This window comes from Salmo salar, unplaced genomic scaffold (assembly GCF_905237065.1).
Source record: "Salmo salar unplaced genomic scaffold, Ssal_v3.1, whole genome shotgun sequence".
NCBI lineage: Eukaryota > Metazoa > Chordata > Actinopteri > Salmoniformes > Salmonidae > Salmo > Salmo salar.
Genome location: NW_025550947.1, coordinates 124584 through 140000, shown reverse-complemented (window position 1 = coordinate 140000; position 15417 = coordinate 124584). Strand labels below are relative to the sequence as shown.

General features: G+C 45.6%; 1 protein-coding gene across 1 annotated transcript in view; it reads left to right on the top strand.

The window, feature by feature from the left end:
* Nucleotides 1-15417, top strand: part of LOC106610459 (neuronal acetylcholine receptor subunit alpha-7) — a 71871-nt gene that overhangs the window by 5362 nt on the left and 51092 nt on the right. Inside the window, 1 exon segment of the mRNA XM_045714189.1 lies at nucleotides 11620-11759. Coding sequence (XP_045570145.1) covers nucleotides 11620-11759 — 140 coding nt within the window.

Here is a 15417-nt window from a genome sequence, read left to right as displayed (position 1 = left end):
TCCTGGAACCTCTGGTGGTTGTTTATTCCCCGTCAGTGATGAAAAGCTGGTTGGGTTTAACCCGTAACCTCTGACCTCTGAGAGATCTGTGATGGATTTAATTTAGATGGAAATATCTCAGCTTAGTGACTGGCCTCAGGGCTTTAGACAGATGTGGTGTGTCTTGGATATGACATGTAAAGGGTCAGTTAAACTGTGATGTTGAACATGTATGACTCATGTTATGGTGTTTTAGCTGAGCCATACAGTGTGTCATTATAAGAGGTTGACACAGAAATGAACCCCATACACTTCCCATATGTATCCTGACTTCCATATCTGCTTCTGCTACAGTATATTGTTAACTCCTTAACACTCAGTTTGTTTGGTGTGACAATGACATACAGTGCATTCAGAAAGTATCCAGACCCCTTGACCTTTTCCACATTTTGTTGCTTTACAGACTTATTCTAAAATTGATTCAATTGTTTTTTTCCCCTCATCAATCTACACACAATACCCCTTAGGGACAAAGCAAAAACTGTTTTTTAGAAATGTTTGCAAATGTATTAAAAATAGAAAACTTACATAAGTATTCAGACCTTTTACTCAATATTTTGTTGAAGCACCTTTGGCAGCAATTACAGCCTCAAGTCTTCTTGGGTATGACTCTACAAGCTTGGCATTCCTGTATTTGGGGACTTTCTCCCATTCTTCTCTGCAGATCCTCTCAAGCTCTGTCAGGTTGGATTGGGAGCGTTGCTGCACAGCTATTTTCAGGTCTCTCCAGACATGTTCGATCGGGTTCAAGTCTGGGCTCTGGCTGGGCTCTCAAGGACATACAGAGACTTGTCCCGAAGCCACTTCTGCGTGTCTTGGCTGTGTGCTTAGAGTCGTTGTCCTGTTGGAAGGTGAACCTCGCTCTGGAGCAGGATTTCATCAAGGATCTTTCTTTGATTCATCTTTGCCTCAAGCCTGCTTAGTCTCCCAGTTCCTGCCGCTGAAAAACATCCCCACAGCATGATGCTGCCACCAGCATGCGTTATCGTAGGGATGGTGCCAGGTTTCCTCCAGACGTGACGCTTGGCATTCAGCCCAAAGAGTTCAATTTTGGTTTCATCAGACCAGATAATTTTGTTTCTCATGGTCTGAGAGTCTTTAGGTGCCTTTTGGCAAACTCCAAGCGGGCTGTCATGTGTCTTTTACTGAGGAATGACTTCTGTCTGGCCACTCTACCATAAAGGCCTGATTGGTGGAGTGCTGCAGAGATGGCTGTCCTTCAGGAAGGTTCTCCCATCTCCACAAAGGAACTCTAGAGCTCTGTCAGAGTGACCATCGGGTTCTTGGTCACCTCCCTGACCAAGGCACTTCTCAACCGATTGCTCAGTTTGGCTGGGCGGCCAGCTTTAGGAAGAGTCTTGGTGGTTCCAAACTTCTTCCATTTAAGAATAATGGAGGCCACTGTGTTCTTGGGGAACTTCAATGCTGCAAAAAGTTTTTGGTACCCTTCCCCAGATCTGTGCCTCAACAAAATCCTGTCTCTGAGCTCTACGGACAATTCTTTCGACCTCATGGCTTGGTTTTTGCTCTGACATGCACTGTCAACTCTGGGACCTTATATAGACAGGTGTGTGCCTTTCCAAATAATGTCCAATCAATTGAATTTACCACAGGTTGATCTCAAGGATGATCAATGGAAACAGGATGCACCTGAGCTCAATTTTGAGTCTCATAGCAAATGGTCTGAATACTTATGTAAATAACTTATTTATTTTTCTATTTTTAATACATTTGCAAAAAATTTCGAAAAACCTGTTTTATCTTTGTCATTATGTGCTATTGTGTGTAGATTACTGAAAAAAAAAGATTTTATCAATTTTAGAATAAGGCTGTAACGTAACAAAATGTGGAAAAAGTCAATGGGTCTGAATACTTTCCAAAAGTACAGTATACAAGGGTTGTCACAAATGGAACTGGGACAAGGCTATGTGCCCTGACCTGGTAAAACCTCTGGGCCCCAGTTACATGCTATTTATCAGGTCATGTGGTGTGGAAACACTCCTGGCCCTGTGAGAGGATGACGCATCCCAACAACCCCCTGTCTATGACTGCGTCTCAAAAGGCACCTTTATGTCGGTAATAGCCAGGCTGGCATTTACATCGCTGGTCTATAGTTGATCAACTCTTGTATGACATAGTGCTTTATCAAAGGTGGTCGGCCCACCACATCATAGCAACCCCTGTTTGTTAGACGGAGAATGTCAAGGCATGATTTCCCTAGATGCGAGTGGCAATCTTTCATGTTGACATTCTGGAGACAAATGAGTGTGATTCTGGATAATGGAATTCATTGCGGTCGTGTATGTACATTTTACACTGTGCCAATCCTCAAACATGCGGTCTGGTGAATGAACAGAACATGTATCTTGTAGATTGTCATTTAGTTCAGCGGTTGGCCTGTCTAGACGTAACCACGGTGATTGCATTTAGAATGCGGTTGGGTATGTATTCTCCATCTGATTTCACTACCGTCAACAACTATCATCATCTGACAGAATGGAAACATCCAGGGAATAACATATCACAGATGATCGTTGACGCTGTAACATTTGCCTGTTTAGATTGTATTGGAAGGCAGCAGTGCACTTAAACTGGCTGCTTCATCGTAACAATAGCCTCGTGCCCAATAGTACAACACAACTGAATGGTGTTGATCTAAGACGTTTCTCTCGTATGGCCATTGGAGCTATGAAGGGAACCTAATGCAGTGAAACTGAGAGACGGGAGCCATTTGTTGTAGGTGATTGTTTTGTAGTTCCTTGGCTATGTTGGTTGGTCTCTGATGGTGGATTGGTTTATGTAATAAACATTGTGAAATGATGTCACCATGAGGTGATAGTAGGAGGAGGAGATGGAGGGAATGAGGGAGAAAGAGGAGGAGAGATGGGGGAAGGAGGAGGAGATGAGATGGAGGGAATGAGGGAGAAGGAGGAGGAGAGATGGGGGAAGGAGGAGGAGAAGAGATGGGGGAATGAGGGAGAAAGAGGAGGAGAGATGGGGGAAGGAGGAGGAGAAGAGATGGGGGAATGAGGGAGAAAGAGGAGGAGAGATGGGGGAAGGAGGAGGAGAAGAGATGGGGGAATGAGGGAGAAAGAGGAGGAGAGATGGGGAAGGAGGAGGAGAAGAGATGGGGAATGAGGGAGAAAGAGGAGGAGAGATGGGGAATGAGGGAGAAAGAGGAGGAGAGATGGGGGAAGGAGGAGGAGAAGAGATGGGGGAAGGAGGAGGAGAAGAGATGGGGGAATGAGGGAGAAGGAGGAGGAGAGATGGGGGAAGGAGGAGGAGAAGAGATGGGGGAAGGAGGAGGAGAAGAGATGGGGGAATGAGGGAGAAGGAGGAGGAGAGATGGGGAAGGAGGAGGAGAAGAGATGGGGAAGGAGGAGGAGAAGAGATGGGGAATAGGGAGAAGGAGAAGAGATGGGGGAAGGAGGAGGAGAAGAGATGGGGGAAGGAGGAGGAAAAGAGAAGGGGGAAAGGGGAGGAGAAGAGAGAGGGAAAGGGGAGGAATCCTAAACTAGGTCCCTGGTTATATTACGTTACAGTGTATATATCTGTGTCCCAAATAGCATCCTATTCGCTACATAGTGCACTGTTTTTGAACAGAGCCCTATGGGCCAATAGGGTGCCATTTGGGACGGGGCCCATCAGTGTATAATCCTGCCCTATTTTTTTGCCTTTATGACCTGGTTATGAGCCAGGGATTTTCATCTCTGAAGTACACAACAAACGTCCAAAGGCTGCATCTGAAAAGGCCCCCTATTCCATTAATAGTGCACTACTTTTGACTAGGTGCAATTTGGGACGCCCTCAGACTTTCACAGAAATCACATTAGGTGATTTAATATTAACAAAGAGACAGGATTTCCTGTTACTCTCTGATTCAATCTGGTTCACTAGAACAGTCTAGGATGTTGCTTTAATCCAGACAAGGTCATGGTTATTCATTTATTTATGACAGCAAATGTGTGTATTCAAGCTAATCCTGTATTCATCTAATGTACTTTTCAATACGTGTTCCCTGAATATAGTAGCGACCTAGAACTAACACCTAGCGACCTAGCCAAGAGGTTCAGATCTCTTGGCGTTACAGCTATAGTAAGGTGCTGGGTTGACAATCTCAAGGTCCCAGGTTCCAGCCCTGGTCTGGACTGACTTCGCTACAATATTGACAAGTATAATGGGATAGATTGGGCTGAGGTACATCCCATAATACACCGTGATCTGAGACATAGGGCCTAGGCAGTGGTGTAAAAATACTTGAAAGTACTACTTAAGTTCTTTGGGGGGGTATCTGTACTTTAAATGTATATTTACTGTATATACATTATTTATTTATTATTATAAAAACATTTTTTAACCCTTTTTCGTCATATCCAATTGGTAGTTACAGTCTTGTCCCATCGCTGCAACTCCCGTATGGACTCGGGAGAGGCGAAAGGTCGAGAGCCGTGCGTCCTCCTGCTTCTTGACACTTGGCACGCTTAACCCGGAAGCCAGCCTCACCAATGTGTCGGAGGAAACACCGTCCAACTGGCAACCGGGTCAGCCTGCATGTTCCCGGCCCGCCACAGGAGTCGCTAGAGCACTATGGGACAAGGACATCCCAAACCCTTCCCTAACCCAGATGACGCTGAGACAATTTTGTGTCGCCTCAGGGGTTTCCAGGTCGCAGCCAACTGCAACACAGCCCGGTATGGGACCAGGATATGTAGTAACGCAGCTAAGGCTGTGATGCAGTGCCTTAGACCGCTGCCTTAGACCGCTGCCTTAGACCGCTGTGATGCAGTGCCTTAGACCGCTGCCTTAGACCGCTGTGATGCAGTGCCTTAGACCGCTGCCTTAGACCGCTGTGATGCAGTGCCTTAGACCGCTGCCTTAGACCGCTGTGATGCAGTGCCTTAGACCGCTGCCTTAGACCGCTGTGATGCAGTGCCTTAGACCGCTGCCTTAGACCGCTGTGATGCAGTGACTTAGACCGCTGCCTTAGACCGCTGTGATGCAGTGCCTTAGACCGCTGCCTTAGACCGCTGTGATGCAGTGCCTTAGACCGCTGCCTTAGACCGCTGCCTTAGACCGCTGCCTTAGACCGCTGTGGTGCAGTGCCTTAGACCGCTGCCTTAGACCGCTGCCTTAGACCGCTGCCTTAGACCGCTGACTTAGACCGCTGTGATGCAGTGCCTTAGACCGCTGCCTTAGACCGCTGTGATGCAGAGCCTTAGACCGCTGCCTTAGACCGCTGTGATGCAGTGTCTTAGACCGCTGTGATGCAGTGCCTTAGACCGCTGCCTTAGACCGCTGCCTTAGACCGCTGTGATGCAGTGTCTTAGACTGCTGTGATGCAGTGCCTTAGACCGCTGCCTTAGACCGCTGTGATGCAGTGCCTTAGACCGCTGCCTTAGACCGCTGTGATGCAGTGCCTTAGACCGCTGTGATGCAGTGCCTTAGACCACTGCCTTAGACCGCTGTGATGCAGTGCCTTAGACCGCTGTGATGCAGTGCCTTAGACCGCTGTGATGCAGTGCCTTAGACCGCTGTGATGCAGTGCCTTAGACCACTGCCTTAGACCACTGCCTTAGACCGCTGTGATGCAGTGCCTTAGACCGCTGTGATGCAGTGCCTTAGACCACTGCCTTAGACCACTGCCTTAGACCGCTGTGATGCAGTGCCTTAGACCGTTGTGATGCAGTGCCTTAGACCGCTGTGATGCAGTGCCTTAGACCGCTGTGATGCAGTGCCTTAGACCGCTGTGATGCAGTGCCTTAGACCGCTGTGATGCAGTGCCTTAGACCGCTGTGATGCAGTGCCTTAGACCGCTGTGATGCAGTGCCTTAGACCACTGCCTTAGACCACTGTGATGCAGTGCCTTAGACCACTGCACTACTAGGGAGGCCTACTATATATATATTTTTAAAACTTTTACTTCACTACATTCCTAAAGAAAATGATGTACTTTTTACTCCATACATTTTCCCAGGACAGGAAAATAGTCCAATTCACTCACTTATCAAGAGATAAGGTCATCCATCCTGCCTCTGATCTGACAGACTCACTAAGCACATATGCTTGGTCTGTAAATGAGGTCTGAGTGTTGGACTGTGCCCCCTGGCTATCCGTACATTAAAATAACAAGAAAATGGTGCTGTCTGGTATGCTTAATATAAGGAATTTGAAATGATTTATACTTTTACTTTAACTTTTGATACTGAAGTATATTTTAGCAATTACATTTACCTGTGATACTTAAGTATATTTAAAAGAAAATGCTTTTACTCAAATAGTATTTTACTGGGTGACTCACTTTTTTACGTGAGTCACTTTCTATTAAGGTATCTTTACTTTCACTCAAGTATGACGACTGGTTACTTTTTCCACCGCTGGACCTAGATGAAAGGAGGTACATAAATTAACTTCATTATCATCAGAACATCTTCTGTGATGAAGTATCGTTAAAGAACAGGTCGTTACAAAGATGATATAAGACGATAAGACATCTTTCCAATCATCAGACAAGACAGTTTTATTGGGTGAATGAATGTGGCCTTCATCCTGTTACTTGAGATGTTGCATGATATAACAGGATATGTGTGCTTGTGTTTCCATAATGGCTGATTAGACCTTGTAAGGTCTTGTCTGTGTGGGTATAATAATCCTTAGTAACAGGCTTCAACTACAGGAAAGCATTCATGTCAAAGGGCTCTATAGGGAAAAGTATGTCATTATGTGCACAGAAAGACAGGCCGCATGTAACAATCCTTAACTATATGACGTATTCTACGCGCGCACACACACACACACACACACACACACACACACACACGTTATGTTCTTCTATCCTTGTGGGGACCTAAAATTAATTTACATTCAAAATCCTATTTGACCTAACCCTAACCCGACACCTAACTCCTAAACCTAACCACTAACCCTAATTCTAACCCCTAACCCTAATTCTAACCCCTAACCCTAATTCTCACCCCTAAGACTAATTCTAACCCTAATTCTAACCCCTAAGACTAATTCTAACCCCTAACCCTAATTCTAACCCCTAAGACTAATTCTAACCCCTAACCCTAATTCTAACCCCTAACCCTAATTCTAACCCTAATTCTAACCCCTAACCCTAATTCTAACCCTAAACCTAACCCCTAATCTTAAAATTAACTTCGTCCTCATGGGGATGTGGGAAAAGTCCCCACGAGGGAGAATTTGCCTTGTTTTATTATCCTTGTGGGGAATTGTGGGGATTTTTGGTCCCCACAAGGATAGAAGAACAAGACCACACACACACACACACACACACACACACACACACACACACACACACACACACACACACACACACACACACACACACACCTTTTACATACTATTCATTTGACATACTATTTCATCATATACACATGTCATATTACAAAGCATTAAACACACTGTCTACGCACACACTGCTGAACCTGTGTAGATAGATGGACTCACACTGCTGAACCTGTGTAGATAGATGGACTCACACTGCTGAACCTGTGTAGATAGATGGACTCACACTGCTGAACCTGTGTAGATAGATGGACTCACACTGCTGAACCTGTGTAGATAGATGGACTCACACTGCTGAACCTGTGTAGATAGATGGACTCACACTGCTGAACCTGTGTAGATAGATGGACTCACACTGCTGAACCTGTGTAGATCGATGGAGTCACACTGCTGAACCTGTGTAGATAGATGGACTCACACTGCTGAACCTGTGTAGATAGATGGACTCACACTGCTGAACCTGTGTAGATAGATGGACTCACACTGCTGAACCTGTGTAGATAGATGGACTCACACTGACTCCCATTCTAATAATAAGAGCACCTTGCCTTTTTAGGTCCTGATGCACTTAAACATGTCATGTAAGCTGCTGATGAAGATATACACACACACACACACACACACACACACACACACACACACACACACACACACACACACACACACACACACACACTACTGAACCTGTTAAAATGCTCTGTGGAAGAAGCTTTTAACAGAAGTCTCTGGTGCCGTCTGGCCCAACGGCACCGCTGTGTTGAAGAAACACTGGGCTGCTTCCCAAATAGAAGCCTATTCCCTACACGGCACACTATAGGCCTGCCCTTGGTCAATGGTAGTGCACCGTATAGGGACTAGAATGCCATTTGGGAAGCAGTCCCTGTGTGTGTTAGCCTCAGTTTGACCCTCACAGACAAACACAGCCCAACCTACTAGTGTCCGTCTGCGTCCCAAATGGCACCCTATTCCCCCATGGGCCCTGGTCTAAAGTAGTGCACTAAATAGGGAATAAAGTGCAATTTGGGAAGCAGGCATTTCCTTGTGTAGCTCGTAGTTGTGAAGAGATGAATAAAAATAGAGAGATTGAAAAAGAAACCTGAGATTGACCTACCATACCCCTCAGAGGTCAGGTCTGTTTCCTGTTTCCTGTTGCCATGGAGAAGAAGACATCAAAGATATAATGTTTATTGTTCACTTTTTTTTTTTTGTCTTTGGAAGGAAAGATTAGCATAATTTTGTTCTGGTACAAGTGTTTAAAGCTGCAATCCATAGTGGGGAAAGTGCCACGTCCGTTTGTGATATTACAACAGCAAAGATGTTACTTCTGTTCTGTGTGCGGTTTGTTCTCTACAAGACCAAGGTATTGTTGATTAGAAAGTCATCACTGTAACATGCATACAGCTCCATTCAGTGCATAGTAAGTAATGGTAACTTGGTTCCCTAGTACTATATAGTATCACACTCAGATGCACATAACAGCAGCGCCATCTATTGGCTTGGCGACATCTCGTAACAACTTCAAATGATCAACCCTGTTTTTCTCCCTTGGACATCATTGCAGGCATGATAGAACAGCAGAGTATGCACTTCAATGTTTTTTACCACAATGCTGGATGCTCATTTCCTCAAAACAGTAACAATAAACAAATGTGCCATCTTGGATCTCACTGTGCCTGGAACGGCCATCTTGGATCTCACTGTGCCTGGAACGGCCATCTTGGATCTCACTGTACCTGGAACGGCCATCTTGGATCTCACTGTGCCTGGAACGGCCATCTTGGATCTCACTGTGCCTGGAACGGCCATCTTGGATCTCAGCTGAAAAGATACTATGTGTGTTCTTTAAAGCTGTTCTGATATACTGACTCATTAACCCAACTTTTGTTCTCTCCCTTTCCTCTCTCTCTCCTCTCTCTTTCCTCTCTCTCTCCTCTCTTACTCGTTCCATTCAAGCATGTGCACACACTCACACTGACACTCACTCACTCTCACACAAACACTCACACATAGGGAAATGGGTACTATTTGGGACACAGCCCTCTTCAGCAGAAGGCCTTTTGTTTGGTTTATTTTGGTCTCGTTAGCTAATTAACCATTAAGCCTTTAATTACGTGCTCATCTTCGTTAGCCTCCTTGGTAATTGCTGGTGTGTGTGTGTGTGTGTGTGTGTGTGTGTGTGTGTGTGTGTGTGTGTGATTAGACAACAAAGTCATTTGGGAGACGTTGAGAGATGAAGACCAGGGCCTTTTCAGTCATGAGGAGTTACACAGTTTTAGAGTGAATACCTGAAAGGAGGATTTTCTGAAACCAGACTAGAAATAACTGTCATCATTGTTTCCATCTCAATAGTCAGGAGTGGCTTCCTCTCCTTGTTTCTACTCCGTCATTGAACATGTCACAGCTTGGAAGATCATATTCCGTGGGGGTGTGTGTGCATGTTTATCCGCGTCCGTGTGTTTAATCTTCGTGTCGTGCCGACATGTCAGAGTCACTGATTCATTGACATGGAGCTCTACTATCTATTGATGTGTCTCTTTTAACCTCATCAGAGCATCACTTCTGTCACGTTCGTCATATGAAGGAGACCACGGCGCAGCGTGGGTGTCGTTCCACATCTTTATTTATATGTGAAACTATGCAAGACATACTATAAACAAAACAACAAACCGTGACGAAGAGGTGCAACATGCACTAACTCAAAATAATCTCCCACAAACACAAGTGGGGAAAACAACTACTTAAATATGATCCCCAATTAGAGACAACGATGACCAGCTGCCTCTAATTGGGAATCATACGAAAACCCCAACATAGAAAAAAGAAAGTAGAACACAACATAGAAAAAGTAAACTAGACAAAACCCCCCAGTCACGCCCTGACCTACTCTACCATAGAAAAATACGAGCTCTCTATGGTCAGGACGTGACAACTTCACTGGTCAATACGACTCCAGTGGCTTGATGTTAGAGGAATCTAGAGGAATTAGCTGAGAAAGTGGAATCGTCAATCAGTTGGCCAAACAACCAGAAACATAGCTTTGTAGTTGGTCAAAAATAGATGATGAAAATTATGATGATGGTGATGGTGATGATGATTTCACCAGTGGGACCACATATGTTATTGTCGTTGAAGTGTTTAACCGAGAGAGATGGAGAAAAAGAGGGATATTGTGAGAGATAGAGAGGCAGACAGGCAGGCAGACAGGCAGGCAGACAGACAGGCAGACAGAGAGGCAGGCAGACAGAGCAGGCAGACAGACAGACAGACAGACAGACAGACAGACAGACAGAGAGGCAGACAGACAGACAGACAGACAGACAGACAGACAGACAGACAGACAGACAGACAGACAGACAGACAGACAGACAGACAGACAGACAGAGCAGACAGAGAGACAGGCAGACAGACGCAGAGACAGGCAGACAGAGCAGAAAGAGAGACAGGCAGACAGACAGACTGCAGTTTCATTATAATATTAATTCATGTTACTGTATTTTTCCAGCTGTCTCATTATATTGTGTGTAAACCACTTCATGAATCCACAGTGAATACAACATGAGTAACAACAATCCTCCATGTAAAACACAATTGCAGATCCCAGTGTTAATTTAGAACAGTGTATAATGGGGAGTGAGTGTGTAATGTTATTCTAATCAAAGTCTATCCTCTGGGTGTTGCTGTTGAGATTAACAATATGGATTGCTGCTGTGAATAAATTGAGAATGCTGTTATATTATGCAAACGGTTGGTCATGGTGTGAACATACTGTGAATTACTGCTCTTCTTCTCACAACTCTCAATTCTCTTTATTCTCTCCATCTAACCTCTCTCCCTCTCCCTCTCTCTCTCTCTCTACCTCTCCCTTTCTACCTCTCTCTCTCTCTACCTCTCTCTCTCTCTCTCTCTCTCTCTCTCTCTCTCTCTCTCTCTCTCTCCCTTTCTACCTCTCTCTCTCTCCTCTCTCTCTCTCTCTCTCTACCTCTCTCTCTCCTCTCTCCCTCTCTCCCTCTCTCTCTCTCCCTCTCTACCTCTCTCTCTCTCCCTCTCCTCTCTCCTCTCTCCTCTCTCTCTTTCTCCCTCTCTACCTCTCTCTCTCTTCCTCTCCCTCTCACTCTCTACCTCTCTCTCTCCTCTCTGTGTGGTCCACAAGGTGTTAATTGTGATTGTTTTAGTCCTTCATGGTTTCTATGTTGGTTTTCTAGATGATCAATTTAAATCTCTCTCTCTCCCTCCATCTCTCTCTTCCTCTCTCTCCATCTCTTTGTCCATCAGGTTGTGTTGGTGGTCAGTACCAGCGGAAGCTGTACAAGGATCTGTTGACTAACTATAACCGTCTGGAGAGACCAGTGTTCAACGACTCAGCTCCTATACTGGTGGAACTGGGCTTCACACTGTTACAGATCATAGACGTGGTGAGTCTCTCTCTCTGTATACTGGTAGAACTGGGCTTCACACTGTTACAGATCATAGACGTGGTGAGTCTCTCTCTCTGTATACTGGTAGAACTGGGCTTCACACTGTTACAGATCATAGACGTGGTGAGTCTCTCTCTCTGTATACTGGTAGAACTGGGCTTCACACTGTTACAGATCATAGACGTGGTGAGTCTCTCTCTCTGTATACTGGTGGAACTGGGCTTCACACTGTTACAGATCATAGACGTGGTGAGTCTCTCTCTCTGTATACTGGTAGAACTGGGCTTCACACTGTTACAGATCATAGACGTGGTGAGTCTCTCTCTCTGTATACTGGTGGAACTGGGCTTCACACTGTTACAGATCATAGACGTGGTGAGTCTCTCTCTGTATACTGGTGGAACTGGGCTTCACACTGTTACAGATCATAGACGTGGTGAGTCTCTCTCTCTGTATACTGGTGGAACTGGGCTTCACACTGTTACAGATCATAGACGTGGTGAGTCTCTCTCTCTGTATACTGGTAGAACTGGGCTTCACACTGTTACAGATCATAGACGTGGTGAGTCTCTCTCTCTGTATACTGGTGGAACTGGGCTTCACACTGTTACAGATCATAGACGTGGTGAGTTCTCTCTCTGTATACTGGTAGAACTGGGCTTCACACTGTTACAGATCATAGACGTGGTGAGTCTCTCTCTGTATACTGGTAGAACTGGGCTTCACACTGTTACAGATCATAGACGTGGTGAGTCTCTCTCTCTGTATACTGGTAGAACTGGGCTTCACACTGTTACAGATCATAGACGTGGTGAGTCTCTCTCTGTATACTGGTGGAACTGGGCTTCACACTGTTACAGATCATAGACGTGGTGAGTCTCTCTCTGTATACTGGTAGAACTGGGCTTCACACTGTTACAGATCATAGACGTGGTGAGTCTCTCTCTCTGTATACTGGTAGAACTGGGCTTCACACTGTTACAGATCATAGACGTGGTGAGTCTCTCTCTCTGTATACTGGTAGAACTGGGCTTCACACTGTTACAGATCATAGACGTGGTGAGTCTCTCTCTCTGTATACTGGTAGAACTGGGCTTCACACTGTTACAGATCATAGACGTGGTGAGTCTCTCTCTCTGTATACTGGTAGAACTGGGCTTCACACTGTTACAGATCATAGACGTGGTGAGTCTCTCTCTCTGTATACTGGTAGAACTGGGCTTCACACTGTTACAGATCATAGACGTGGTGAGTCTCTCTCTGTATACTGGTAGAACTGGGCTTCACACTGTTACAGATCATAGACGTGGTGAGTCTCTCTCTCTGTATACTGGTAGAACTGGGCTTCACACTGTTACAGATCATAGACGTGGTGAGTCTCTCTCTCTGTATACTGGTAGAACTGGGCTTCACACTGTTACAGATCATAGACGTGGTGAGTCTCTCTCTCTGTATACTGGTAGAACTGGGCTTCACACTGTTACAGATCATAGACGTGGTGAGTCTCTCTCTGTATACTGGTGGAACTGGGCTTCACACTGTTACAGATCATAGACGTGGTGAGTCTCTCTCTGTATACTGGTGGAACTGGGCTTCACACTGTTACAGATCATAGACGTGGTGAGTCTCTCTCTGTATACTGGTGGAACTGGGCTTCACACTGTTACAGATCATAGACGTGGTGAGTCTCTCTCTCTGTATACTGGTAGAACTGGGCTTCACACTGTTACAGATCATAGACGTGGTGAGTCTCTCTCTGTATACTGGTAGAACTGGGCTTCACACTGTTACAGATCATAGACGTGGTGAGTCTCTCTCTGTATACTGGTAGAACTGGGCTTCACACTGTTACAGATCATAGACGTGGTGAGTCTCTCTCTCGTATACTGGTAGAACTGGGCTTCACACTGTTACAGATCATAGACGTGGTGAGTCTCTCTCTCGTATACTGGTGGAACTGGGCTTCACACTGTTACAGATCATAGACGTGGTGAGTCTCTCTCTCGTATACTGGTAGAACTGGGCTTCACACTGTTACAGATCATAGACGTGGTGAGTCTCTCTCTCTGTATACTGGTGGAACTGGGCTTCACACTGTTACAGATCATAGACGTGGTGAGTCTCTCTCTGTATACTGGTGGAACTGGGCTTCACACTGTTACAGATCATAGACGTGGTGAGTCTCTCTCTCTGTATACTGGTGGAACTGGGCTTCACACTGTTACAGATCATAGACGTGGTGAGTCTCTCTCTCTGTATACTGGTGGAACTGGGCTTCACACTGTTACAGATCATAGACGTGGTGAGTCTCTCTCTCTGTATACTGGTAGAACTGGGCTTCACACTGTTACAGATCATAGACGTGGTGAGTCTCTCTCTGTATACTGGTAGAACTGGGCTTCACACTGTTACAGATCATAGACGTGGTGAGTCTCTCTCTCTGTATACTGGTAGAACTGGGCTTCACACTGTTACAGATCATAGACGTGGTGAGTCTCTCTCTCTGTATACTGGTAGAACTGGGCTTCACACTGTTACAGATCATAGACGTGGTGAGTCTCTCTCTCTGTATACTGGTGGAACTGGGCTTCACACTGTTACAGATCATAGACGTGGTGAGTCTCTCTCTCGTATACTGGTGGAACTGGGCTTCACACTGTTACAGATCATAGACGTGGTGAGTCTCTCTCTGTATACTGGTGGAACTGGGCTTCACACTGTTACAGATCATAGACGTGGTGAGTCTCTCTCTCTGTATACTGGTAGAACTGGGCTTCACACTGTTACAGATCATAGACGTGGTGAGTCTCTCTCTCTGTATACTGGTGGAACTGGGCTTCACACTGTTACAGATCATAGACGTGGTGAGTCTCTCTCTCTGTATACTGGTAGAACTGGGCTTCACACTGTTACAGATCATAGACGTGGTGAGTCTCTCTCTCTGTATACTGGTGGAACTGGGCTTCACACTGTTACAGATCATAGACGTGGTGAGTCTCTCTCTGTATACTGGTGGAACTGGGCTTCACACTGTTACAGATCATAGACGTGGTGAGTCTCTCTCTCTGTATACTGGTAGAACTGGGCTTCACACTGTTACAGATCATAGACGTGGTGAGTCTCTCTCTCTGTATACTGGTAGAACTGGGCTTCACACTGTTACAGATCATAGACGTGGTGAGTCTCTCTCTGTATACTGGTAGAACTGGGCTTCACACTGTTACAGATCATAGACGTGGTGAGTCTCTCTCTCTGTATACTGGTAGAACTGGGCTTCACACTGTTACAGATCATAGACGTGGTGAGTCTCTCTCTGTATACTGGTAGAACTGGGCTTCACACTGTTACAGATCATAGACGTGGTGAGTCTCTCTCTCTGTATACTGGTGGAACTGGGCTTCACACTGTTACAGATCATAGACGTGGTGAGTCTCTCTCTCTGTATACTGGTAGAACTGGGCTTCACACTGTTACAGATCATAGACGTGGTGAGTCTCTCTCTCTGTATACTGGTAGAACTGGGCTTCACACTGTTACAGATCATAGACGTGGTGAGTCTCTCTCTCTGTATACTGGTAGAACTGGGCTTCACACTGTTACAGATCATAGACGTGGTGAGTCTCTCTCTCTGTATACTGGTAGAACTGGGCTTCAC